Source organism: Erythranthe guttata, chromosome 8 (assembly GCF_056151865.1).
Source record: "Erythranthe guttata isolate IM_541 chromosome 8, IM_541, whole genome shotgun sequence".
NCBI classification, from domain to species: domain Eukaryota; kingdom Viridiplantae; phylum Streptophyta; class Magnoliopsida; order Lamiales; family Phrymaceae; genus Erythranthe; species Erythranthe guttata.
The window spans coordinates 21744052-21769618 of NC_142540.1; the positions used below are offsets into that span (position 1 = coordinate 21744052).

Below are 25567 nucleotides of genomic sequence, written 5' to 3' on the forward strand. Positions count from 1 at the left end.
TGAAAAAAGAATTTGAAAAGTAAAATGATGTTTTTTTTTTTAATGATTACAATTTTTACTGTGGCAGCCACATCATATCTGAAAAAGAAAGAAACTTTAACACACGAATTCGTTTCGTGAAAATATTTAAATTGAGATGAAAACATAACCAAAGGTTGTCTAGCGTTTCTTTTCAATAATATTAATAAAAATATTAGGATATATTCATATTTTCTGTTGAGCTGTCAGTAAATAAATGTGCAAATTAAATAAGGTGGTGCCCATGCTATTTGTCACCAGTCACCACTATCCAATTTTCTAAACAAAAGAATAGAAAAAGAAAATCATTGTTCATGAAAGTTTCACAAAAACCTGGCTCTATAGATACATGAAGTCTAATATCAATACAAATGAAACAAACTATAGTATAGTAAAAAAATGGCATTACTTGAATCAAATAATGATCAAGAATTGTCAAGAGATCAACTTCTTCATGCTCAAACTCACATATGGAACCACATATTCACCTTCATGAAATCCATCTCTCTAAAAAGTGCGATTCAACTCGGAATACCCGATATTATCCACAACCACGGCAAGCCTATCAAACTCTCTGAACTAGTCGACGCGCTCCCAATGAGCAAATCGAAATCCCACTACATATACCGTCTAATGCGGATTCTAGTCCACTCGGAATTCTTCATCAAGGACGAAGAAGAGCGTTATTGGCTTACACCGGCCTCTCGTCTCTTGCTAAAGGAGGGCCACTTCACCGTGGCGCCACTTGTCCTACTCATATTGGACCCGATTCTGACGAAGCCGTGGGACCATACGATGGAGTGGCTCGCAGACGATCGCCCCGTCTCACCGTTCGAAACGGCGAACGGAGGGACAAATTTTTGGGAGGTCGCGGGGCGAGAGCCGAGGGTGAGTAACTTGTTCAATGAAGTTATGTCGAGCGATACGAGGCTCGTGGCTCGTGTACTTATCGATGACTGCAAGCATGTGTTTGATGGAATCGAGTCGGTGGTGGACGTCGGGGGTAATACGGGAACTTTGGCTAAGGCGATTTTAGATGCATTTCCTAAGTTGAAATGCATTGTTCTTGACCTCCCGCATAACTTGGTTGGATTGGAAGGGAGCAATAATTTGACCTTTGTCGGTGGAGATATGTTTGAGGCTATCCCTTGTGGTGATGCGGTTTTTCTCAAGGTAATTAAATTTTTCACATGTTATTAATTACAAGAGTTTTAAAAGTAAAAGTTTAATTTGTTATATATTATACATCAGGATATAAATTATTATAGATTATGAATTTATAATATTTGATAACGTACGAATTACAAATTGCATGGTAGTAGTAATATTAATTTGAATAAATTTATATCGAAATCTATGAAAAATATAATGTATAAAACCTTTGTTTCTACATTTACTATTAATTTTAGATCATGCTATATTTTTATTGTACAGTATGCTTGTATTAAATTAGTGGTTCCTACAGTGAATCATAAATTGGATCTGAATTATTGGATCAAAATAGAAAAATGAAAAGAAGAATACGCCATGCAACTTGCCTTGGGTGATTCACATGATGCAATTTATTTTGTATAGTTAGACACTGTTGAATAGTCATCTCAACCAAAAAACTTATTTTATTAGTGAAATGTATTATTTAATATTAATAACTCTAATGCAAATAAACAAAAATTATGGGTATTTTTTAAATTGTTAATTAGTCTTAGGGGTAAATACCCTTTTTCACTCTATGAGAAACTTTAATTTTGAGAACTACAAACAACCCCACCCCCCTCCCCCCTCGAGGGGTTTAGTGCAAAAATCAAGTTCTTAGGAACCTTACTTTTATTCTCATATTCAACTTTCAACTCTTTATAGAAATAATGTTGACACAATATTGTACAAATCATAAATATATAGTGGATATTGCACGACTGGAACGACGAAGATTGTGTCAAAATACTGAAGAAATGTAAAGATGCAATTCCGGACAAGGACAAAGGGGGAGGGAAATTGATTATCATCGACATGGTTATGAATATTTATGAAGGAGACGACAATAAGGCGATGGAAGATCAACTCTTCTTCGATATGGCCATGATGGCTTATCTCAATGGGAAAGAAAGAAGTGAGAAAGAATGGGTAAAGCTCTTCTTTGATGCGGGCTTCACTAACTATAAGATCACTCCTGCATTTGGCGTTAGGTCTCTTATCGAAGTTTATCCTTGAATCCATGCTCGAGTATCAAATTTTTATACATCGGTTGGAAATTTCAATATCATCCGTAACATGAAGATCTCAAGGTTATGTTGTGCGCGTTTTTTTAGTGTGGAGTTTTATGCCTTCATTGGTTCTTGACCTCGTTGAACGATTTCTTTTCTTCTCCCGTTTGTCTTCTTTTTTCCTCACCGAAATCAATTTCAAAACACAAATGTTATTCTAATGAAATAATAAATTCAATATTATTCATATATATATATATATATATATATATATATATATATATATATATATATATATATATATATATAGAGAGAGAGAGAGAGAGAGAGAGAGAGAGAGAGAGAGAGATAAAATCAAGAAAAAAAGTTGGTTATTAAATTGAAAACGATTATATTTTGTTGCCAAATCACTTGGAGCATTTACAACAAAATATTTCATTGTCTTTCGTCACTTACTCACAAGAAAATAAAGTTGTTGCCATTGTAAATATATTTATTACAATTTTATATCATAGCAAAATGAAATACTCTTTTAGAATAAACAAAGTTGTTGTCTTACATTAAATTCGTTGCGAAATATATATGATACTATTCATGACAACAATATTTTTCGTTACCTTATGAGATCCAATCCATATTTCATCCTTTGACTATACTCCTTTCACTTTCACTCTAATACTTAAATTGCCCTTCCAGGCTTCCACTATATTATTCTCACTTCTCCCATCCCATTTCTCCTTTCTTTTTCTTTTTTAAATTAATTTTTGTTTTCTATTGTTTATTTTATTTATTAATATTAATACTATTTTTATTATTTTTACATTTAAAAAAAATATTTTTTACGTTTTTTTAACTTTTTTTTCACTGTCTCCTGTATTAATCGACTACCAACTAAGTCATAGTCGGTTAAGGAATTGACTAATAAAATCGTTGTTAAATAATGAAATTAACTATTAAAACTAATAAAAACAACGTAATGTCGTCAATGAAACCCACCACGATTCAAAAAATAACAAAAACAACTAAAAAAATCGAAACTCAACTATTTTTTACAAAACACCAAATATACAAAAAATGTAATTGATTTTATACAAATCGGATGACGAATTAACAATGGTATAAGAAAAAACGCACAACCGCTATGCCCCCAAGTCCAACTACATGGGCAAAATATTGAATCAATAAACAAATATCCAAAAATGAATAAAAAATGTGGTCGATAACCGTATCCGACTACTTAAACGTATTTGAATAAACCTTATCCGACTACTGAATTGTCGTCAATTAAACCTTAATCGACTACTGAAACATAGTCGACTAAACCTTAATCGACTATTGAACGCAGTCGATTAACTTGCGTGAATTTCCTCCACCACGCCATCCTCCGCGAGATCTACCCAAAACAACCCTAGATATGCTTCCATTATGTGTTAGAAATTTCAAGCTTGCCTCAAATACCGTTCAACAGAAAGGTCCTTCAGAGCGGTTATCCTCTTTTCGTCGTACTCCATCTCTTTGATCGCCAGCTGGCAGGCGGCGCCAAAGCCGACGACTAGCGGTGCGGGCACTGTGCCACTCCTTATCCTTCTCTTTTGCCGGCCGCCGTTCATTTGTGGCCCAACCCTAATTCTTGGCATGTGTCTCATGTACAGAGCTCTGATCCCTTTGGGGCCAAAGACCTAATTCTTGTAAGAGACCTTTAGCTCATCCCCACTACTTACGAATTTTTTTTTTTAAATATATATATATATATATATATATATATATATATATATATATATATATATATTTTTTTAATTTTAAAAAATGAAGTTAGCTGCGTATGTGCACATATGTTATAATTCAAAAAGGAAATCAATTAGTGTGATAATAAAAAAATTAAAAAAAAAAACAAATATGTTATACAGCCAACCTTAACTTACATGAAAATACGTGGTAGTATAATCAATCAGGTATTTATCCTGTCTTCTACATGTCATCATGTGCTAATATATAATTAGATGGTTTAGGAATTAATTATTAGCGTTTGCGTTTAATTGAATTTCCTCAAACATGTAAGAACTAATTAGTATCGCCTTGGAGTTATAATTGGCTGTTAATACCTCTCATCGATCCATGTTTCTTTTGTTTTTGCGGTTTGCACACCTACGGTTCTTTAGACACGGGTGCGGTCCAATCAGTCGACGATAAACTCGTTCATCTACAGACTGATGAACATTTTCATATATCTTTGATTTCCTATTAGATTAATTTGACCCATCCAATAAAGGTGGTCGTACTGTAGATGTTGCTTTAGAATTAAACATATGCACGTGACAAAACAAATCAATTCCCAAAATTTCACTGAATGTATCTAGTGATGTGCTCTTGATTCGTCACTCTTGATACTAATTGTTAGTTTTATTTTGTGCAAATATTATATATTTTTGCGGATTATGGTTTTTGATTTACTGTTACGCTAAGTGTTAGAACATTTAGTAAAATATAATTTAAATTAGATAAAAATTTCACGTGGTTTCGCATAAAATTGTACCCTACATTTACGATGATCTGCAAAAAATGAATTTTCACTATTTTACTTTTACAAAGCACAATTTTATGTCTTCAACAATAAACTTTTTATCTTGACGTCGTTCTTGTGCAATGCTCAAAACTAGTGAATTCCATTATGTCAGACAGCTCCTCCTTTCCGCATGGTTGAACTACCTTCAACGCTGAATTCATTCAATGAGCAGATCGACTTCTTCCCGATCGAGATCTTTTAAGCCCTTCTCCATAAGAACCAATCTTCTACAATTCATATATTGAGCCCATTTGGTATTCAAATGTTCAACTCCTATTACTTATTGGCCCCTATCAACACAACATATTAGAATGTCAACACAAACAATATAGTGCAAAATAATTAAAATGTTTCAAAAAAAGAAAAATATTGACCGGTGTAAACATCAAAATTGTCAATCAAAACTAGCCGGGGAAAAAGTTTGACCTTTCAACGTCGGCAAACGGTCAATAAGTCAATGGATGAAATTAGGGTTTCAACATTTTGAATCTGATGGGTTGAAAAGATTAAGGGTAATTTTGTCAAAAATTAATTATGTCAATAGATTATGTCAATTAATTATGTCACTAATAACCAGTATTTTTTAAAACATTTTCTATTTTATTTTTAAAAAACGAAGGACTCTTTATAAATAAGTTCATCAATGGATACTTATTCATAAAGAGATCCAGACAATAAATTATTTTACAAAAAAGTCCACACATGGTCCAAATTGTTGTAAAATACTAAAATAGTCCCTCATACTTTAATATGCTGCAATTTCATCCTTTCATTTAATTTAACCTCAATTTGACCCCAAATTTCACATATTATTCAATTTTGAACAAAAATACATTTTTATGGACAATTTCGTCTGTCACCGCCGTTGACCGCCGGTCTCCGGCGTTGACATTTTTTTTCTTCTTCTTCCTGATTTTTCCGCCACAGGTTTCCGGAATTGACTTTTTCGAATATTTTTTTCTTTCTTTCTGTGACATCTTTTTTTTTCCCGTTTAAACATCAATATTGTTGTGATTGAAAGTAATATTAACTATATTACTGTTAAACACAGTAAAACTAACTATACTACAGTTTAACACAGTAACATTGCTATATTAATCTCTAACAGAGTAATATTAACACAACAAAACTCATTATTAACGTGTAATAGAGTAATATTACTATGTTGACCATTCAACAAATGTAAACATAATAAAAAGCCAAAAAAATTAATATTACTCTGAGTGACACTAATATTACTATAATAACAGTAATATTACTGTCAACCACCGTAATATTACAATAATAGACATTAATATTATTACGTTACTCCGTGAGTAACTCAAACAAAACAAAAAAACTCAAACAAAATAATAATACTGATGTGGTTGACAGTAATATTACCGTCAACCACAGTAATATTATTGTGTTTACAATAATATTACAATAATAGAATTAATATTATTACGTTACTCCGTGAATAACTCAAACAAAACAAAAAAAACTCAAAAAAAATAATAATATTGATGTGGTTGACAGTAATATTATTGGGTTAACATTTATTTTACTGTCAGCGACAGTAATATAATTACGTTGACTTATCAACAAATCAAACAAAATTAAAAAAAAATTAACAAAAAAATAATAATAATATTACGTTAATTTACTGTCAACGACAATATAATTACATAAATGTATTGTCAACGGTAGTACAATTACGCTAATGTACTGTCAGTGACAGTATAATTACCATTAATGACAGCACATTTACGGTCAACGTTTAGCGGCGGACGTTAGAAAAAAACAAAAAAAAACAAAACAAAAAGACACTAAAAAAGTTAACGCCGGAATCCGGAAGCGGAAAAAAGACCAGAAGGAAAAACAAAAAGTCAACGCCGGATTCTGGCGGCAAAAAAGAGTTTCGAAAAAAAGTTAAAATTGAATTTTTGTGGTCAAAATTGATTAAATTGGGATTACAATTAAGAATTGGGTATAAAGGGTTGAGGGTAATTTTGTCTTATGCATCAATTTTTCCTTTATTTATCATAAATATTAAAGAGATGGACTTATTGGTGAAAGAGATATAGTCCATAAACTTAGAATAATAAAGATACTTGATTAGAGACTTAGAGCAATTCCAATGCTAAACATCAAAATTGGATTATCAAATACTCATTTGATAATTAAGATAATATTTTAATATCCATTTAGAGCAACTCCAACCCATTGTTATCAAATGGGGTTATCTAATACTCATTTGATAACCAAGATTATATTTTGATATCTCTATACAACTAGTGAACTCCAGCCACAAGTATTAAAAACAATTATCAAACAAATTTATGATTATTTATATATTATTTATTTTTTAATCTATTTTAAATAATCATACAAAACCGATTTTTCTGGTAAACTATCATCAAAATCAATATTAATCACGTTTTTACCTTTTGAAAATAGAAAAAAAATTATATATACATAGAAATTCTTTTTTTTCCTTGGAACTTTATTGAAGCTCTAGAGAAAAAAAAATTGTGTTGAGATTTTTTTGAGATTTTTTTTAGAGGAAATTTGTTGAATAGGGTAGAAAATTTAATTTTATTCCGTTGAGATTTTTACGTAAAGAAAAGAAAACTCAATTTTGTTGAGGTTTTTTTCTTTTTTCAGCGTGCTCCTATTTTTTAGGAGAATATTTGATAATTATTTATTTGGGATGTATTTTTACTTCCCGATGGATGAGTTATCAAAATAGAACTCTATTTTAAAAACCCCATTGGAGTAGATAGTTCTTAAATTTGGGGAGTCAAATGGAGGTTAATGTGTTTGATAACCCATTTAATAATCCCGTTGGAGTTGCTCTTATAGTTTATCTACTCCAACCATGGTTATCAAAATTAATAATCAATTGGAAGTTTTTTAGTTGGTTTATTTGTAATTGGCATGTGTCATTTTGTAATTGGATGTTTAGGTGGTTATTTTTTTGATAACTCAATTTCTAATTTTACATACAAAGAGGCAGAATATCGAATTACTTACCCATTTTGATACTCCCATTGGAATAGAAATTTTTAATTTTGGGATATCAAAAAGTGGTTTATGAGTTTGATAATTCATTTAATACTCCCATTGGAGTTGCTCTTATGCACAAAAATATCAAAATTGAAAGTTAGCTGAGTATCTGCACATATGTTGTGTATCAAAAAGGAAATCAATTAATTTAATAAAAAAAAAAAACCAAATATGTTATATAACCAACCTTAACTTACCTGAAATTACGTGGTAGTATAATCAAATACGTGTTTTACCTGTCTTCTGCATGTCAGCCTTGTGCTAATATATAATTAGTTGGTTTAATTTTTATTGCGTTTTACTGAATTTCCTCAAACATGTAAGAAGAAAAAATATTTGGTAACGCCACCCCATTTTACATTCTTAAAACTTAAGTAACAATATGACCAAATCACTACAAGAAAAATTGGTATTTTACTATACAATATTTTTTGGCTACATTAAAGAACCATTACAAAAGTACTTTTTACTACACCACAATCTCGGAGTCGTAATAAATGCTAGGATTCATCGTAGCAAACAAATATTTGCCACGGCTGTTTACCGTAGCAAAGGTTTTTGTCAACGAATTTGGCACCTTTTTGCTACTGTTAATATACAGTGGTAGTAAAAAACCATTTTTTGAGCTGCAATTGCCTATAAATAAGCTTGTGCATATTGTAGAAAATACTAGAGTAGTTCATTTGTTTTCAAGTGTTCTTCATTATTATATACGACGACATTCGTTGAAGAACACCATAAAAAATGGGATCTTTAAGTGCTAAAGAACTAGAATTCATTTTCGGCCTTCTGGGTAAAAAAAACTTACGATGTTTTTTTTAAACTTGGTATCGTAGTAAGTTTTCGATTTATTTCGTTAATCCTCAATATTCTAACCTTTATCTATTTGGAAATTTTGCACAGGTAATATAATATCTTTCCTTGTATTTTTGTCACCATTGTAAGTACCCCATACATACATATATATATACGTCACAAACTTAGAATATTTATTTATATTGCAAAAGAACCCTAATTCTTCGTTTTTTGATTTATAGGCCAACCTTTTATACGATTTGGAAGCAGAAATCATCGAAAGGTTTCCAATCAATACCATATTCGGTTGCGTTTTTTAGCGCTTCGTTGTTGTTGTACTACGCATTCCTCAAGACGAACGCTTACATGATTGTTAGCATCAACGGTATTGGATGTGTCATTGAAGCGATTTACCTCTTAATCTACCTAATGTATGCACCCAAAAAGTCCAAGGTAAATACTATATCATCTACACGACTATACGCATACATATAGATAAAAATGTATATGTACATATATTCACATCCTTTTTTTTTTTTGTGCAGATTTTCACGATGAGATTGATCGTCTTTTTTAACATCGGAGGCTTAGGGCTGATGACGGCAGTTTCTCAACTTGGGTTTAAAGGTCCGAAGAGGGTATCTTTTGTAGGATGGGTGTGTGCTATTGTCAACATAGCTGTTTTTGCTGCTCCTCTAAGCATCATGGTAAACATATATTCCTCATATTAACCTAATATTTCTCTATTTTATTTGGTTAATTCCTTTTGTTTTTTTTTTTCCTATAGCATGCATTTCTTTGTTTTACGCGTCGTAAAAATATATTGAACTTTTTTTTTTTTCTTAATATAACAAAAGTACTTTTACTATTTCATTTAATCTTGGATTCTTATGATATGTGTTTATTCAAATAAATACTTTACTATTTTAATTGTTCAATTTCTTTTTCCTATCTTTTTTCGTCGTCTGCAGAGACAGGTCATAAGAACAAAAAGCGTAGAGTTCATGCCGTTCACGCTATCCTTCTTCCTCACCCTTTGTGCAATAACATGGTTCTTCTACGGATTCTTCGTTAGGGATTACTATATTGCAGTGAGTATCAATTATCAAATATATTTCTACCAAAAACCATGAAATTTTGAGTTTTATCCTTATATTATAATTCTCAATATCATAAATAATTAATAACTTGTGTTTTTTCCTTTTTTTTCTTGAATGGTTTGATATCTAGATGCCAAATGTTCTGGGGTTTTTATTCGGAATTGCTCAAATGATCTTGTACATGATCTACAAAAATGCGAAGAAGGTTGGTGAAACGAATCTTGATCGTGAGCTCAAGCAAAACAGGGACGTCGAAAATAATACGAGCAATATTATTGAGGAAGCAATTTGAACCTTAAAATTCGTCGGAATGATGTTTTCGAGCAATTACGCCACAAGATCGAAGATTAAATAAATTAAATCCGTGCATTTGTTGAGGCAAACACGATGTTACTTAGTGTTGGTATTTGAGTTGTAATTTGAGTTTTGTTGTCCTGGTAATTAAATAAATCTCACTAGGTAGTGAGGACATAAGGGCATGAGGGAGTGATACTTCTTCACATGTAAAAGGTAAAATATGACCTTATCTCCAATCATTTGTAAAGCCAAAAATGTCTTTAATTTCACTTGGTTGTATATATATAATAGGGTAAAATACACACTTTACCTCTTGTATTATTCCATACGTAACACTTACCCCTTTTACTACGTAAAGTACACTTAGTCCTTAACTTAACGGTTAACCTATTATATTACTAACGGTGTTAAATTAGTATAAATTTATCATTAAATTCGATATGTTTTTTTAATACTTCCTACAAAATGACACCTTGTTTTTATTAAAAAAATTTTTGCATTGTGGATGAATATAGTAAATAAATATTTAGCATGTATGATTTTTTCAAATATTGGATTAAAGCATTTACTCATTATATATTTATGGGTTTTTATATATAAGTCTCTAACCAACCATCTTTATTATTCTAGGTTCAGAGGTTATATCTCTTTCGCCAATAATTCTATCCATTTAATATGTATTATAAATATAGGAAAACACAATGTATACGACAAAATTACCCCAACTCTTACTAATATGATTGTCAAAAATAGTAATATTAGTAATACAACAACAATAGTATTGTCTAAGACAGTAATATAATATTAGAGTTAGGACAGTAATATTACAGTTATTACAGTAATATTATTGTCTTTGCTGCAATATTACTGTCGTCTCATACAGTAATATTGTAGGCCAAGCCAGTAATATTAATGAAAAATATTTATAAAAAAAAAAGTTAAAAAAAAAAACATGGTCAACGTCGGAGACTCACAATCAACGGGAGCTGACCTGTGGGGAAAAAAAAATCGAAAAAAAAAGTCAACTCCTGAGACCAGCGTTTTCCGACAGCAGGGGTCAAAATTGAAATAATGGTCAAAATTGATTAGTTGGGTTATATTGGGGGTGTAAAGCATTAAAATAGAGTTGAATTAGGGTTTCAACGAGTTAGGGGTAATTTTGGTATATATGAAAGAGTTTTCTTTATTAGCAAATAAGTTTGAATGAGTGGATATATGTACAAAAGAAAAAAGTAGGATATCATTCTATTAAGATTATTTTATGGACCCCCTCATATGGAAAATATTTGGAACTAACCACCAACGATATTACATCCTAGACTTCCTAGTGCATACCCCCTCCATTTTGATATTAATTTGGGATACCCCGCGGCCACTTTAAAGTACAAAAAATGCCCTTTTAAAATTAGTTTTAAATCCTAGCCAACCTACAACCGTCTTTCTCTTCCTCTTAACTCTCATATCAAATCCCGCCCCCATAGGTCTCCAACCGGCGATGTTCTCGGAGTCATGACTCTCTCTCCAGTGGTCGGAATTCGATTGTTTGCCATTTTAATGAGACAATTTTCCCGCCGTTAAGGGGGATATAAGAAGCCGGTTCTTGTATAACGGCGTAAATTATATGAAATGATCTTTGTCTCATCTAGATTTGTGCATGGCAATATTTAAGCACAAAAGAAAAAAGAATTCATTTGCAACAATTTTAATGTGTAAAATGCTAGATGCATTTATCAACAAAATGGCAACTTGAGATTATTACATATGTTGCAAATGAGTGCAAGAGAAAATGTCCAACGACACATTGCACATTAGATTTTGCCATGAAAGACTTATAATTGAATGTCGTCGAAGGACAAATTTCACATTGTGATGGCATCCTGAATCCCTAAATGGGGTGAAAAATGATTATGGTATACAACTAATCAATTATACTTTATACATATAAGAGGGGGATATATATGTTGGTTCGAATGATTAACACACCAAGAAGTGGGTGAATATCGTGTAACCAAAGTCTACTAGCGCTAATAGCATCATACTCTCATCCTATTACTTATCTCATTCGATGAAAGGATTCGTCTTAAAGACAATGTTGGGGGACGCCTCAACACAAATATCCATTACTATGATATGAGAATACTTGCCAATTATGGTGGCATAAATGAAATACATATTTGGATGAGAAAATCATTGGTGATTATATGGTAGCTACCGAGGCCATTATAAATCGAACCGTTATGTGCCAATAAAGAGTTGATTGGCAAATAAATCATGGTTAGCTTGCTCTCTAGGTGAATAGAGAGGCATTTGAGACCATTAGTTCTCGATTTTGTTGTTGTACCGATATACATCTTAAAGAATTAATTTTTTTTTTTCGAATGAATATTCATGTACCAAATTGAATTTGGTAATATTGAGTTTGAAATAAAGTGGACAAGTAGTCCTCAATAATCCATGTGTTAGAGTAGCTGACCGAAGAGCCAACTAATTGTTGTGTTTTCTCACGCTACTCGTAAATAATGTATTTGATATTAATGATAAAAACCCCCGTTGGCATTCTATATCTTTGTCCCTTGCATAAGCATAGATGTAGTCTTTACAGATTTAATTACTATAAATAGATCTAGTAGAATCGTGAGATTATTTATTTAAGTATAGTAACTGTTAAACATAGTTCCTAGTCAACGGGTTACGCCACTAATGAGGATATCGGTTTTTCCCATTCGAGACTAGCACTTAGTGTATGAGTGCTGCGTCTCATCAGTCAATGGTGTTGTGACATCGACATACATAAGTGGGTGCTCATAAGTTGATGAGTTCACTGAACTCCCTCAATCTAGAGATCTCTAAGTGGTTCCCAATAATCGAGTAGAGGTTTCTATGATATAGTTGTACACCATTAATTCTTAAGACCCAGAAATCACCGTGACTACACTAGAGGACTAGTTGTATCGTGACATGTCCTGAGTTCCACCGAGGACCGCCCCAAGGGCCAGTGTTCGTGTAGTCCGAAATCTAGTAAGAGGTATGTGCATTGTAGTAGGGGATTCAATCGCTTGATCAGTCATGGATATCCTGTGTGTTCTTGCGATTTATAATCCATGAAGTCTGTGGCCCCCATAGTTGAAAGTGTCGTGATTAGAGAAATATATTTCTCTAAGTCAAACACGAACGGATTATATAATCAAGAACGTCCACACAGCTATTGAACTCATAAAGAGGTCTCGACGAACCAAAGCATCTGGTTCAATCGGGATATATGTATCGAATGGATCGTACTGTACGTTAACTATATCACACGGTTCTTGCAGGCACTTCATTTTTATCTAGGGAATCGTGACGTGTAGTTGCTAGACGCCAATCTTTATTTGTTGGGTAGTTAAATTGAAACTAGATTCAACTTAATTATAACTCTAGGGACGAGTTTAAACCACAATGGGTTGTGGGCCCACGGCAAGCTTACACCTGAACCATCGAGGGTCACACTGCTCGTGTACTTGAGATCCTTAATGCAACGAGCTAAGATTAACTAGTTAATCTTAGTGTAATTGGAAGTCAATGTGATTGAGTCCAACACTCGTAATTGTTAATTAAGAATGAGAATAAGAAGCGAAAAGAATTTGACAGAAAGTTGGTGAACTTTCTACATTGGGAACTTTTCCCGATTTGGTAGGTCCTAAATTAGGGTTTCCAATTTCGGAAATTGGTAAATTGCAAAGTGGTACTCGTATCAACGAGAGTTTGTGCTCGTCGTCAAAATATAATTGTTATATTATTGCGAGCATTCGTTTGTTAGAAACGAGCCGAGAAAGAGAGTGGACTTAAGCTGTTGGGTCTAGCCCAACTTAAGGCATGTTAGGGTTTTCACAAGGAGCATATAAATATGATTCATATGTCTTGTGAAAGACACACAAAACCAACGAAACGTAAGAATGAAACCCTAGCCTCTCTCCCTCCATCAGCTGTCCACCTCGCAGTCGAAATCCTACCTTCGCCACCCCCCGCCGCCAGTCGCCGCCGCATTGGCATCTTCCTTTTCCCCTCGTTCTTCTTCGTTGTACTTAGCCTATCACATATCAAGTGTTGCGTGGATAGTGGATTAAATATACGAGGTGAAACCTAAGAGGAGGAAGATTATTATGCCACCAACACCGCCACCAGGGTCGTCTCCACGCGCCCCTACGCGCCGACACAAGCCGGTGATGCGAGAAGGCGATTCTGAAAAAACTGCTCTCGGATTTTCTGCGCAGTCCATCGAGAAAATTCGCCACTAATCAACCATTGATCGGATGAACGTGAAATTTTGACACAAGTTTCAAGACTCATGGATCTACAATAGTTCAGAATGAATTTTCGATCCAGTCAATAACCTTGGAGATATTGAAGTCGAAGCAGGCCTGTAATTTCGGATCAGCAAACAATTTGGATCAGTAGGAGTGGGAAGAGCAGTTAGCCATCTTCTCGAGTCTTCGTTCGATTCACGCTTCAATGGTAAAATATCGTTTACCCTAATTAATATATATATATATATATATATATATATATATATATTATAATTAATTAATATTAATTGAGATTAATGTATGTTAATTGATAATTGAATCACATGAATCTATATGTTCGATTATGTGTTTATGTGAATCGTTCGTTGAGCATGTTTATTATTTGATTTAATTTTGCGAGCATGCTATGATGATATAATTATGTTATTTATATTAATTATATATGTGAGCATGTTTGTCGGTGATTGGAAGCGAAAAGGTACATAATTAATTGTAATTATTGTGCACGTGTTTGTTTATATAAATTAATTTATATAAATAAAATAAAATAAAAAATTTTGCTACGTACACGTTCCCGATTCCCAACACCCTGCACATTGTAAAACTCAAAAGCACGCGTTTTGTCCATGTAGGACATTTTATTGAAATAAATAATGAGCTCAAGTACATAAGTATTATGAAAAACTTTTATTGATGCAATAGAAAATTCTCTATAAGAAAAAAGTACATGGTACATGAAAAGATATGGATCTCTACAAGAGATCGTACCCACAAATGCTACAATCCCCATTTATATGAATATAATTCTCTAAAGAGAATCCGGTACCGGAAAGTGACATAGTGAGCTCTTGATTGATTATAAAGAAATATGGGGAGATGTTGTCGAATCACTATATGTATAATTATTTTTAATGTTAAGAGCTTGAAGCTCATCAATTTTAATAGATGTCGACATCTAATTGGTCATTAGTATATGCATTCACAAATGCAATTGACCATGATTATTTGAAATTATTGATGAAATGAATTGTACATTGACTTGCAGTCATCACACATAAAGTTGTGAAAGCCTTTAGTGCAAAAGTTGGTAAAATTATTGCGGTACATTTGAATACCTTTTGAAAAATATATTTTCGATGCAATCAATTTATGGTATTCAAATTATTTGACAGGCATCATATGGATGCAATTACTGCATATCTACATGGATCATAAAATTAATAAAGAATTGAAAATGTTTGAAGCATATAATAAGAGATCTTGAGTTAGACTCTACGAATGATACATTTACATATTCAAGAATATGGTATTGTCACCTTAGTGAATACCTTGTTTACAAAAGGAATAATCAAATAAATTTATTTCCATTATCATTTGGAGCAACTTAAATCTTGTGGAGACTCATATATCTCATGTCGAAATCAGGGGGAGCATGATCAGTAACGGCAACACTGTACTATTTTTCCTTCATCCAAGTTTTTGTTCTATTGTATTTTCTTGGCAAGGTTTTAACGAGGCAGTGTTACGCCACAAGCTTCAGATGGATATATACTATTTTTCCTTCGTTTATGTTTTGTCCCATCGGGTTTTCCTAACAAGGTTTTAACGAGGCATATTCCATAAATGGTGGACATTCAAGGGGGGGAGTATTGTGAATTCTTGGAGGTTATGGATGACCACCATTACACTCTACATTAAACCCACATTACCTCCACCATTATTCATCATTAAGATCTTGTAACTCATGAATTTTGACTAACTTTTTTACACCTATAAATTAGTTGCAATGTATTGTATTTTGTACACTCGAAAAAATGGAATAACATATTACATATTCTCACTAGTTTGTTCTCTACTTCTTATATATTTTTTAATAGTTTATCAACAAAAATAAGCATTTTTTTTAAATTAAGTGTCTTTGTCAGGGGCATATTTGTCATTTGCCATAAATTATAATGCTAAATAAAGTGCTAAAAGCCTAAAATAAACGAGATAAACTATTCATTATTTAACTTTAAAGGAGTATTCTACTATTCTACATTGCTGCTTATTCTTAGAAAATAATCAAGAGAATCAATGTCATTATATTCTAGAAAATATTTCGCTTGGACACATGCGAAAGTTAAAAGTGTTGGAAAAATACGAAAATCTAGAACTCAAAATGAAAACAAAACATTTTAAACTCGATTGTTTTTTTCTTTTTCTTTTTGTTTTCGGTTTTTTGTGTCTAAATTGATGAAATTCTAGAATTATATTTTGATGTTCTTCCCTAATTCCATTCCATTCCAATCCAACCCAGTTTTAGTTTCAAATATTTTTGTTTTTAGATTATTTTTTTTATTCTAAATTGTAAATTCAAATTTTTATTATTCTAAAACAAAGCGTTATAATAAAGTATGTTTCTTTTTTTTTACTTTCAAGAAACTGGTTAAAACTTAAGAGTGGTGCTATTTACACCTCCAAATTATCTCAATTCACCACCAAATTTATATAAAATATCAAAAATACTCTTCAAATTTATAATCCACTATCTTCCCTTATATTCGCTTAATTCTCATATGTTTTAAGTTTTTTTCTTTTTTTTTTTCCTTTTTTTTTTGTAATGAAATAACCTAAAAGGCAAAGACAAGATTCTAATAATCTTCCAATTTGAACCAACGGTCAGCTTGTGCTGAATAAAATTTAACATTTTTTAAATTTTATTCCACTAACAACAATATAAAAAATATCTGTTTTTTGTTTCAAATTTATTTATACATGAGCGCTCTTAGTTTATTTCTTCAAGAACGTGAACTTTTGCTTCTTTTGACACTCAGGTGTTTTTTTCCGACGAAGTATATCGTTCACTTAAGCTGGAGAGGGTAGAATTTTGTGGTAAAGATGAAAATTGTGGAGTTTTTTTTTTTTTTTTGAATATTCTTATTAATTTGGTGGTGGATAATTTATGAATTTGTACAAAATATAGGTGAAAAAGAAAACATGAGTAAAATAGGAAATATATTAAACTTGGTGGTGAAATAAGATATTTTAAGAGTGAAAATAGCACGTCTCAAACTTAAACGTGAAAATGTTCATTTCATTATAAATTTCAAATTTGTTAATATTTACATGTAAAATGAAGTTAAATATTATTACACCGCAAATATATAACTGTGTGTATATCAAAAGCTGACAGAAACTTCTGTGTATTTTACCGAATGTATTAATGTAAGCATCTAAAACACCTATCAAAACCATAGAAATAATTTTGATCACTTCAATTTTCATAATTGTCCTAAAAGAATTAACTATCCACCTTCTGAAACTAACAATCTTGAGACAAAAAAAAATTGAAAAAGACAACAAACATATATTATTAACAAGGACAATAACTATGAGATGATTTTTTTTTAAAGCCATGTAATATTAGAAATACATCATGTTTCATTGCTTGTAAATAATATTATACAATACTGCTAATTTAGAAAAATGACTTTTAACATCTTTAAAATCTTCTCTCGTACGGCTTCGTCGTCAGTTTGGATGACGAAGATGCATATCCAGAAGTAAGTGGCTTCCCCGTGGAAGAAACACTAAAGAGGACATGCAAAAACGATGGCATGATCAATAAATAAATAATTAATTATAGAGATTAAATTAACAATTTAATGTGGTTATTGAAAAATAATTACCTATGATTCCTGTGCACCATCTTATTCTTCATAGCTGCGATATTCTTAACCTCTCGGCTGTAAAAAAAAATAGTGCAGAAATTAATGCTCGAACAAACACGGAAGATGAATTCTTGATATCTTAAAGAAAAGGAAAAAAAAAAACAATTACAAGAAAATAAATATCTTTTCGTTACATTCTACGGATGTATTTCAGTAAAATTATGTTGCTGCAGCAATTATAGGAAATTTACCTGTTAACGAATTCTATCTTTGCCTTCTTCATCAAGCTACTCTTTGTGTTGTAAATGTTGCTAGCACCGACACCTATGTATGATTTAACGACAAAAACATGTTACATTCTCCGGAATGTTCCGAGAGTAATTAACCTACTCGAATTAAGCTAAAAATTAATATAAGCCGAGGAACGAAAAAATATACCTCCACAAAAACTTCGTTTCCTGCTAGAAGAAGGTGGAACCTTTGAGCACAGCTTCACCTGTCGACTTTGTTTCCCTACAAGATTAAATCGTCAATATGAATTAACACTAATTGCAATTCACAAGAAGCACCAAAAACGAAAAAAAAAAATAACTACATAATAAAAATATGACTATATAATAAAAAAAATAAACACCCTAGAGAAGTGACGGTTATAATTGTAACAATACGAGTTACATTTCCATATTAAAAGTTCAAAAGCGATTATAAAACATGCCTAGGCACGTAAATATATATCCGGCAGTTTTACAATTAATTGCAATAGTAATTTGAAAAAATAAAAAATAAACAAGGGGGATGAGAAAATCATATTGTGAAATCAAACGATGCAAGAAATTCGAGAAGGGGTTTGAAATACGCCAGATAAAACCATGGCAAATATGAAATATATACGAGCCAATAACAAAAATTGTTTGATTAATGATTGACAAAATTAAATAAATAAATAAATACTTACTAGCAGTTTCTTCTCGATATCTTTGCGTCATTCGATCAACAGATTCTTTTTCAGCCTGTTCCATCTCACTAAGCTTCGCCTATAGTAAGGTCTCACATATGTAAATAACACATCGAACGGGTAAATAAAAAGGGGAATCATTAATTCGACAGGAACTAGAATACCTCGTATAGTAATCTCCATAATACGGTAGTTTTTCTCTTTCGCATCCTCTCGACAACCATATCTGTACTATCAGCACCGAATCTGACCTTGTAAAATTTCTTCCACATTTTATCGGTCACGGGACTAAGATCACTACCCTGTAATAATAAGACCAAAACAATTTAAATTGCCATTTACACGTAAAAGAACGATAAATATTATGTTTTAGAAACGGGCAAAATGGGATCGTGAGAAATGCCTTACTTGTGTACTGTCCTCGATGTGCTTCAACTCGTCAAGATTACAGTGCGACAAAATTCGATCCAAGAGATGATGGTCGGTTTCTCCGACATCTCCTAAATACTTAATGTTGTCGATCGCTGTACGAACACATAAGTCGACTAAAGACGGTACTTTACGCCTCATCACTTTCTGTTTTCCCCAAAAAAACAAAAAACAAAATTAGCCTTCACAATTATAGAAAAAATAAATAAAATAAATCATTAATTACTAATAGTGTAACAAACAAGAATTCTCCTATCTATTTTAATCAAAAGCAAGTCAAATTTTACAATTAAACAACATAATTAAATTAATCCATAAAAAAAAAAGGCCGAATTTTTAAAGTGAGCTAGATCAAACCCCAGCCCTTAATAGTAACAAAATTAGGATGATCTACGCAACCCTAGATTGAAAAAAAGCAATGAAAAATTACCCAGAAATCAAATTGAAGAACCCAATAGTCCAATTTCAAGAATGATTGAACAGATAGTTACAATAATTAAAACAATTAGGCGGGGCGAACCCAAAAACATTAAAAATTAAAAAAATTAAAAAAAAAAAAAAAATCTATGGGGATAGATATTTAGGAATCGTACCCTGAATGAGATCGGAGTAGTACAGATGACGATGACGATGACAGCTGAGAATTGCAATGGCGTTGAAAATAAGGTAAGATTTGCAATTGCAATAAGGGATCTGGATATTTTTGTTTTGGTACTTTTGCTTTTCTTTTTTCTTTTTTTTTTCTTTTTTTTTTTTTTTCTTTTTCTCGTGAATTATGGATCACTTTATGTTATGGGCTCAAAAAGGCCCAAATTAAAGGTGTTCGATTCTCCATTCCTCTTTTTCTTTTAATGTTTATTTTATTTTATTTTTTTGTGAACGACTTATTTTGATTTTTTTCATTTTTTTATCTTTTGCCAAAAAATGTTATTGTTGAAAATGCAAGGGGCGTCATTAAAACCTTGTGGGATTGCGATGAAATTTACAAAGTTGTATTATACCAAAGGAATGAAATGATGCACCCTAGCATATAGGGTTGGGCATGGATCGGGTTTATCGACCAATTAACTCACTTTCGACCAGCTTCTTTCGGTTAATAAATTTTTCGGTCAATGATTTTGTTGTCAAATCAGTAATTTTAACCGACCCGTATGTAAATCGGTCGATCGATAGTTTTCAGTTTACTCAAAATTCGGTTGGTCGAGTAATATTGACCAACCGACTTTCTTAATATTTTTTTATTCAAAATATATAATAGTAATTATTATATATAAAAGAATTAAAAACTTAAAACAAAAATTTATAAACCTCTCCATACTATTTCTATTTTATAATTCTTATTTCATATTCTTCAATATATATTTACTTATTATAGAAGTTAATAAAAAATAAAAAATAAACTCTGAATTTTAAAGGTAAGATTTTTACAACATAGGTTTTCCAAGATGTTGAATATCTTTTAAAAAAACTTTGAAAAACAGCTTATTATTGTAAAAGAAATAAATAGATGGGACATAATACCAACCACCAACCCATTATTTACCCGATAAAGTCAGTTGTCAACCATTAGTCGACCCATAATGGTCAAGCCGGTAATGATTTTCAATTTTCAGCAAAATCGAATGGTCGGATTGGGTAGGTAATTGGCAGATAAATAACCGACCCAACCCGACCCGACCCATGCCCAACCCTGCTAGCATGTATACTAGAGGTGTGCACGGCTCGGTTCGGTTCGGTTTTTGGCTAAAACCGAACATGAACCGAATATATCGGTTTTGTAAAATTAAAAACTGTGTATGTCAATTACTTTCACAACTTACTAATGCAATGAAAATATAAAATATTTAATCCCATAGGACTTAACGTAATATTCAAGTTGTATTATGCTTCATCATTTTCCCTACTTTCATCTACCACATTATTAAAACCATGAACTCAAGTAAATTTTTAGTTACTAAATATTAAAATACAATGTCTCAATCTATGAACACCTACTCAGAATAAGACAAGTAATTGAAAGATAGAAAAACAAAATAGGGTAAAATAATACATATATTATATAACATGAAGTCATTTTATAGTTTCGGTTCGGTTCGGTTTTTCGGTTCGGTTATTTACCTTTCCACCATACCGAACCATATAATTCGATATTTCAAAAATAAAAAACCGTACGTGCGGTTTGCTATTCGGTACGGTTTGAAACGGCTCGGTTTACGGTGTTTTGGTTCGGTTTTTCGGTTTTTCGATATTTTTGCTTACCCCTAATGTATACAATTATGAGAAGAGAAATATTAAGCGCTTTTATGAACATAGGATATCCTATCTAAACAGTCTGCAACTGAGTTCTTTTCTCAGTATACATGAACAATATGCCAATCATCCTTTAGCAGCTTTCAACAATTCGCGATACTGTAATGGATTTCCCATGCACATTTCCGCCCATATAACATATCAACAATAAGTTTTGAGTATGTTTCAATACAAAGGCTATGAACCGCTGTCTCGTTGCATAGTTTCATCCTCTCGAGAAGAACACTAGCTTCAACAAAAAGATTCGAACGATCTCCATAATTGAGAGAACGCTGTTATGGTTTCTAACAATTCCTCCCCGACGGTTCTCATTCATCTTGTTGGAACCATCAACATTCAATTTACATCTACCATAATCAGGAGGTTCCTATCGAATCCATTGACCTCTCTTCAGCATAATACGACGAACAAGAATATCAAGCATCCTACTGCACACATACACCTCTTTATTAGCCTTCATTCCAATACACATAAGGTGAATGTGGTTCGGAGATTGATATATATCCGAATGGGAAAATAAATGTAAGATTGATTCCTCGTGAGATTGATTACAAGATGCACATTTAGACGAGTGATGCACACCCCTGGTTCGGAGCATCGAGTCCAGAATTAAGAAATCTCGACATGAATGCATTAACTCCGGTTTATTTTGCATTGCAAGAATAGTGCGACACCAATTATCTTGCCAAAAATTAATTTGGACCGATCCTACAACCCACTTGTTGAACTCTCTAAGAATTTTGGAAATGGGGTCATATTTGTTTCTACAATTTTGTTGAATGAAGAGAAGGTGGAATATTTCTAGCAACATCTGATTTATCATACTTAGCTAACCAACATAAATTTGGCTCATAATAAAGAAACTTCCACAATTTTCCACGCCAATTTTCCAGCAAGTAAATGTCTGACGTCAAATAATGATCTAATGTCCAAGCTATCTTCCTTGTAGTTAAGAAAATTTATAAACCGGTAGGAAACTAATAAAGTTAGCTGCAAACTACTGAAAAACAACATTAAACTTTTGCACACTATTTTCAAAACATTCCCCACATTTTTCTTAAGACGTGCCTCGTCCCCCACCTTTCAACATAATGAATACACCTTCTTTATAATTCACTCATGAGCAAACTTGTCATCCCCAATCATATGTTCCTCCATACACCTATTACACCTCTCCCTCCACCTCAGTTTCTCCTCATCTCGAACCATAGTCTATCCTCAACTCTTTATATTCTTTCACAAATGTTTCCTATGTTGGCTATGTTGGTGGGTTTATTCTTACTTGGACAACCGGTATAAATCTACAAATCCCTTTGCAAAGTAGCGTTTTCATTAATGCTAAAAAATTGAAAGGATGCAAGATGAGATTGTTGAGTTGCAGCCCGAGGAGGATGGAAAAGTGCAAAACCGCCTCCAAGCAACCTCCATTTGCCTCTTCTTCAAACCATGACCTATTTTCTGAGTTTGAAAATCTTGGCCTCGTTGTTTTTTTGTTTCATGTTCCCTCTTCTACCTAGAATAATAAAAGAGGGGGCTTGCAAACATCCAACAAATAATAGACAGGAGTTATTCTTCATCATATTAGAGCATCCTCCATTTACTTTGCCATCTCCTCTGATCATAATAACCCTCTTCTTCTCAACACTTCCGTTATTCAAACTTTCCAAAATCCTTTAAATTTGAATCTATGTGGTTGGATGATAAGTCTTGTTTTGATACAGTGCACACTGGTTGGAACCAAGAAATCAAACTCTCGAATTCTAATCATTTTGAAATTGTCTCAAGAAATCAAGGAGCTGAAAAATCATATTGATTATGTTCAAATCTTGAAAAACACTGATAACAATTTAGCTCTTGATCCAGCTGTTTAGGTGGAACTTGATGTTTGGTTATCAAGATTGAAACTTATTTGGTTGCAAAAATCTAAAGACAAATGATATATTCAAAGATGGTGATGCTCATATGTCTGTCATTTCACATACCATGAACAATAGAATTTCTTCTATCAAAAGCATGAATAATCTGATTTTATTTGAAAGAAATAACGTTTGTAATTATTTTGTTGGTTTTAATAATGATCTTTTCATTTCCCCAAATAATTTGAACAATGTTTTCTTTTCCACTCTTAGTGATGCTGAGAATCTTGAGCTCTGTGATGTGCATTCTATTTTTTAATTGAAAAACACTCTCTTCTCTTTAGCATCTAACAAAAGTCCAGGTCCAGATGGTCCCCATTTTCTTCAAAATCTTCTGAAAATCCTCTCAAAATGCATTCATTGGAGCCATTTTTTTTTTTCAAAAACTGGTCATTTGCTCAAAGCCCTTCATTGAACTTCCATTGCTCATATTCCAAAAACCAAAAGGCCTCTAGAGATTATCAATTTAGGACCATAAGGCTCTGCAATTTTACATACAAAACAATTTCAAAAATTGTTGATTGTAGACCGAAAAGAAAAACCTTCTTGTCAGATTTATTTCCCATTTTCCAAATAACTTTGATTTTGGGTAGAAATATCCATGATAACACCATTATTTCTCATGAACTGCATCACAAAAAAGGCTCAAAAGGCTTCATGGCCATCAAGATTGATCTAGCCTAAGCATTTGATAGGGTTGAGTGGAGCCTTGTTTTGAGTGAATTAATTTAAACACCTAGGTTTCACTAACATTTTTTTTTTATTTGATACAAGAATGCATTTCTTCTGCTAACTTCTCTTTCTTGATTAATGTTTCTCCATTTGGTAATATCAAGCCTTCCAGAGGAATCAAACAGGGAGATCCCATCCCATCTCTTATATTTTTTTTTTCTGATTCTAAAGAAAAACAATTGAACCATTTTAAAAGGGATAAAAATTTCAACAACTAGCCTTTCAATTTTTCATTTATTGTATGTTGATGATCTTGTCAATTTCTTGTATGGCCACTACTGAAGATGCTCTATGCATCAACAATGTCTTGGAAAAATTATTCATCTGGTCCGGTGAGTGTGCTAACAAGAACAAATCCCGGCTTCACTTTAGTAAAAACACTCCTCCCCAAACAAAGATTGACATTCTTAATACCCTTGAGTTAGAGGAATGTAACCATCAAGCCAAACACTTGGGGCTTTCTTTCTGCCACCCAAAATCTAGAAAAGACACAATTTATTGATGTTTTTTTTATAAGATCTCATCCAATCTCAATCGTTGAAAATCAGAACCATTCTCCTTAAATTTGTTGCCCAAGTCATTACATCATATATATACCATGTAAGTCTCCGTAATCCTTAAAAATTAATGCAATAAATTAGATACAAAGATCAAAAAATTATGGTGGAAAGAAAACAATAATGGAAACTGATTTGATGTGGAAGAGCTGGGACACTATTTGTGCTCCTAAATCAAATGGCGGACACAGTTTTAGAAAAACGTCTGATTTTAACAAAACTCTTTTCTTAAAGATTTCATGGAACCTTGTTGCCAACAATGACAAACTTTGGGGGCCTCTGCTCAAATCCAAATATTTTGGAGGGAAGTTCTTTCTCCATGATGACCTTTTTTTCAACTTTTAAAAAATCTAGAGAGCTTATTCTTAAAGGTGCATGTTTTCATTTTTAACTCTTGCTCTGATGTTCTCATTTGGCAAGACCCTTGGATCACCTCCATTGTTATAATTATTTCGTGCAGATTAATTATATATTTGTGTCGGATGAATCCCAGATTCAGTTTTAGATATTGTTTACTGTTTTACGGAGAGGTGCAACAGTTAATGAAATAGTAATAAAAAAAGACACAAATTTTAAAATGGTTCGGATACAATTGTACCCTATATCCACAGGACCTACAAATGAAATTTACTAATTTTTTAGTTTTACGAATACAATAATAGGACTTAATCAAAATACAAAGACTCCCTCTTTGTCGACGTTATTCTTGT

The 25567-nt window shown here is 32.3% G+C and overlaps 3 protein-coding genes across 5 annotated transcripts; 2 read left to right on the forward strand and 1 right to left on the reverse strand.

Moving 5' to 3' along the window:
* The first annotated feature begins 326 nt into the window (after positions 1–326).
* On the forward strand, positions 327–2466 carry LOC105965021 (trans-resveratrol di-O-methyltransferase). Its single transcript, XM_012989531.2, has 2 exons — positions 327–1191; positions 1918–2466. Exons 1-2 carry the CDS (start codon positions 418–420, stop codon positions 2224–2226), a joined length of 1083 nt encoding a protein of 360 aa, XP_012844985.1. The 5' UTR covers positions 327–417; the 3' UTR covers positions 2227–2466.
* A 6005-nt stretch (positions 2467–8471) lies between these two features.
* Positions 8472–10343, forward strand: LOC105964886 (bidirectional sugar transporter NEC1). The gene is made up of 6 exons (XM_012989396.2): positions 8472–8623; positions 8734–8770; positions 8868–9078; positions 9171–9332; positions 9597–9716; positions 9856–10343. The coding sequence occupies exons 1-6, from the start codon at positions 8575–8577 to the stop codon at positions 10015–10017; spliced, it is 741 nt and encodes a 246-aa protein (XP_012844850.1). The 5' UTR covers positions 8472–8574; the 3' UTR covers positions 10018–10343.
* Positions 10344–17634: 7291 nt separating this feature from the next.
* On the reverse strand, positions 17635–20163 carry LOC105965007 (transcription elongation factor B polypeptide). Of its 3 annotated transcripts, none has more exons than XM_012989512.2 (8): positions 19936–20163; positions 19322–19489; positions 19078–19215; positions 18914–18992; positions 18397–18471; positions 18210–18282; positions 17977–18033; positions 17635–17877 (listed from the first exon to the last, which is right to left on the reverse strand). In XM_012989512.2, exons 2-8 carry the CDS (start codon positions 19481–19483, stop codon positions 17790–17792), a joined length of 672 nt encoding a protein of 223 aa, XP_012844966.1. In that variant the 5' UTR covers positions 19484–19489; positions 19936–20163; the 3' UTR covers positions 17635–17789. The 3 variants fall into 3 exon arrangements, with proteins under 3 accessions (XP_012844966.1, XP_088678507.1, XP_012844967.1); XM_088822381.1 differs by having other exon boundaries at positions 17635–17879; positions 17982–18033; positions 19936–20071; XM_012989513.2 differs by having other exon boundaries at positions 19773–19938.
* Positions 20164–25567: the final 5404 nt, after the last annotated feature.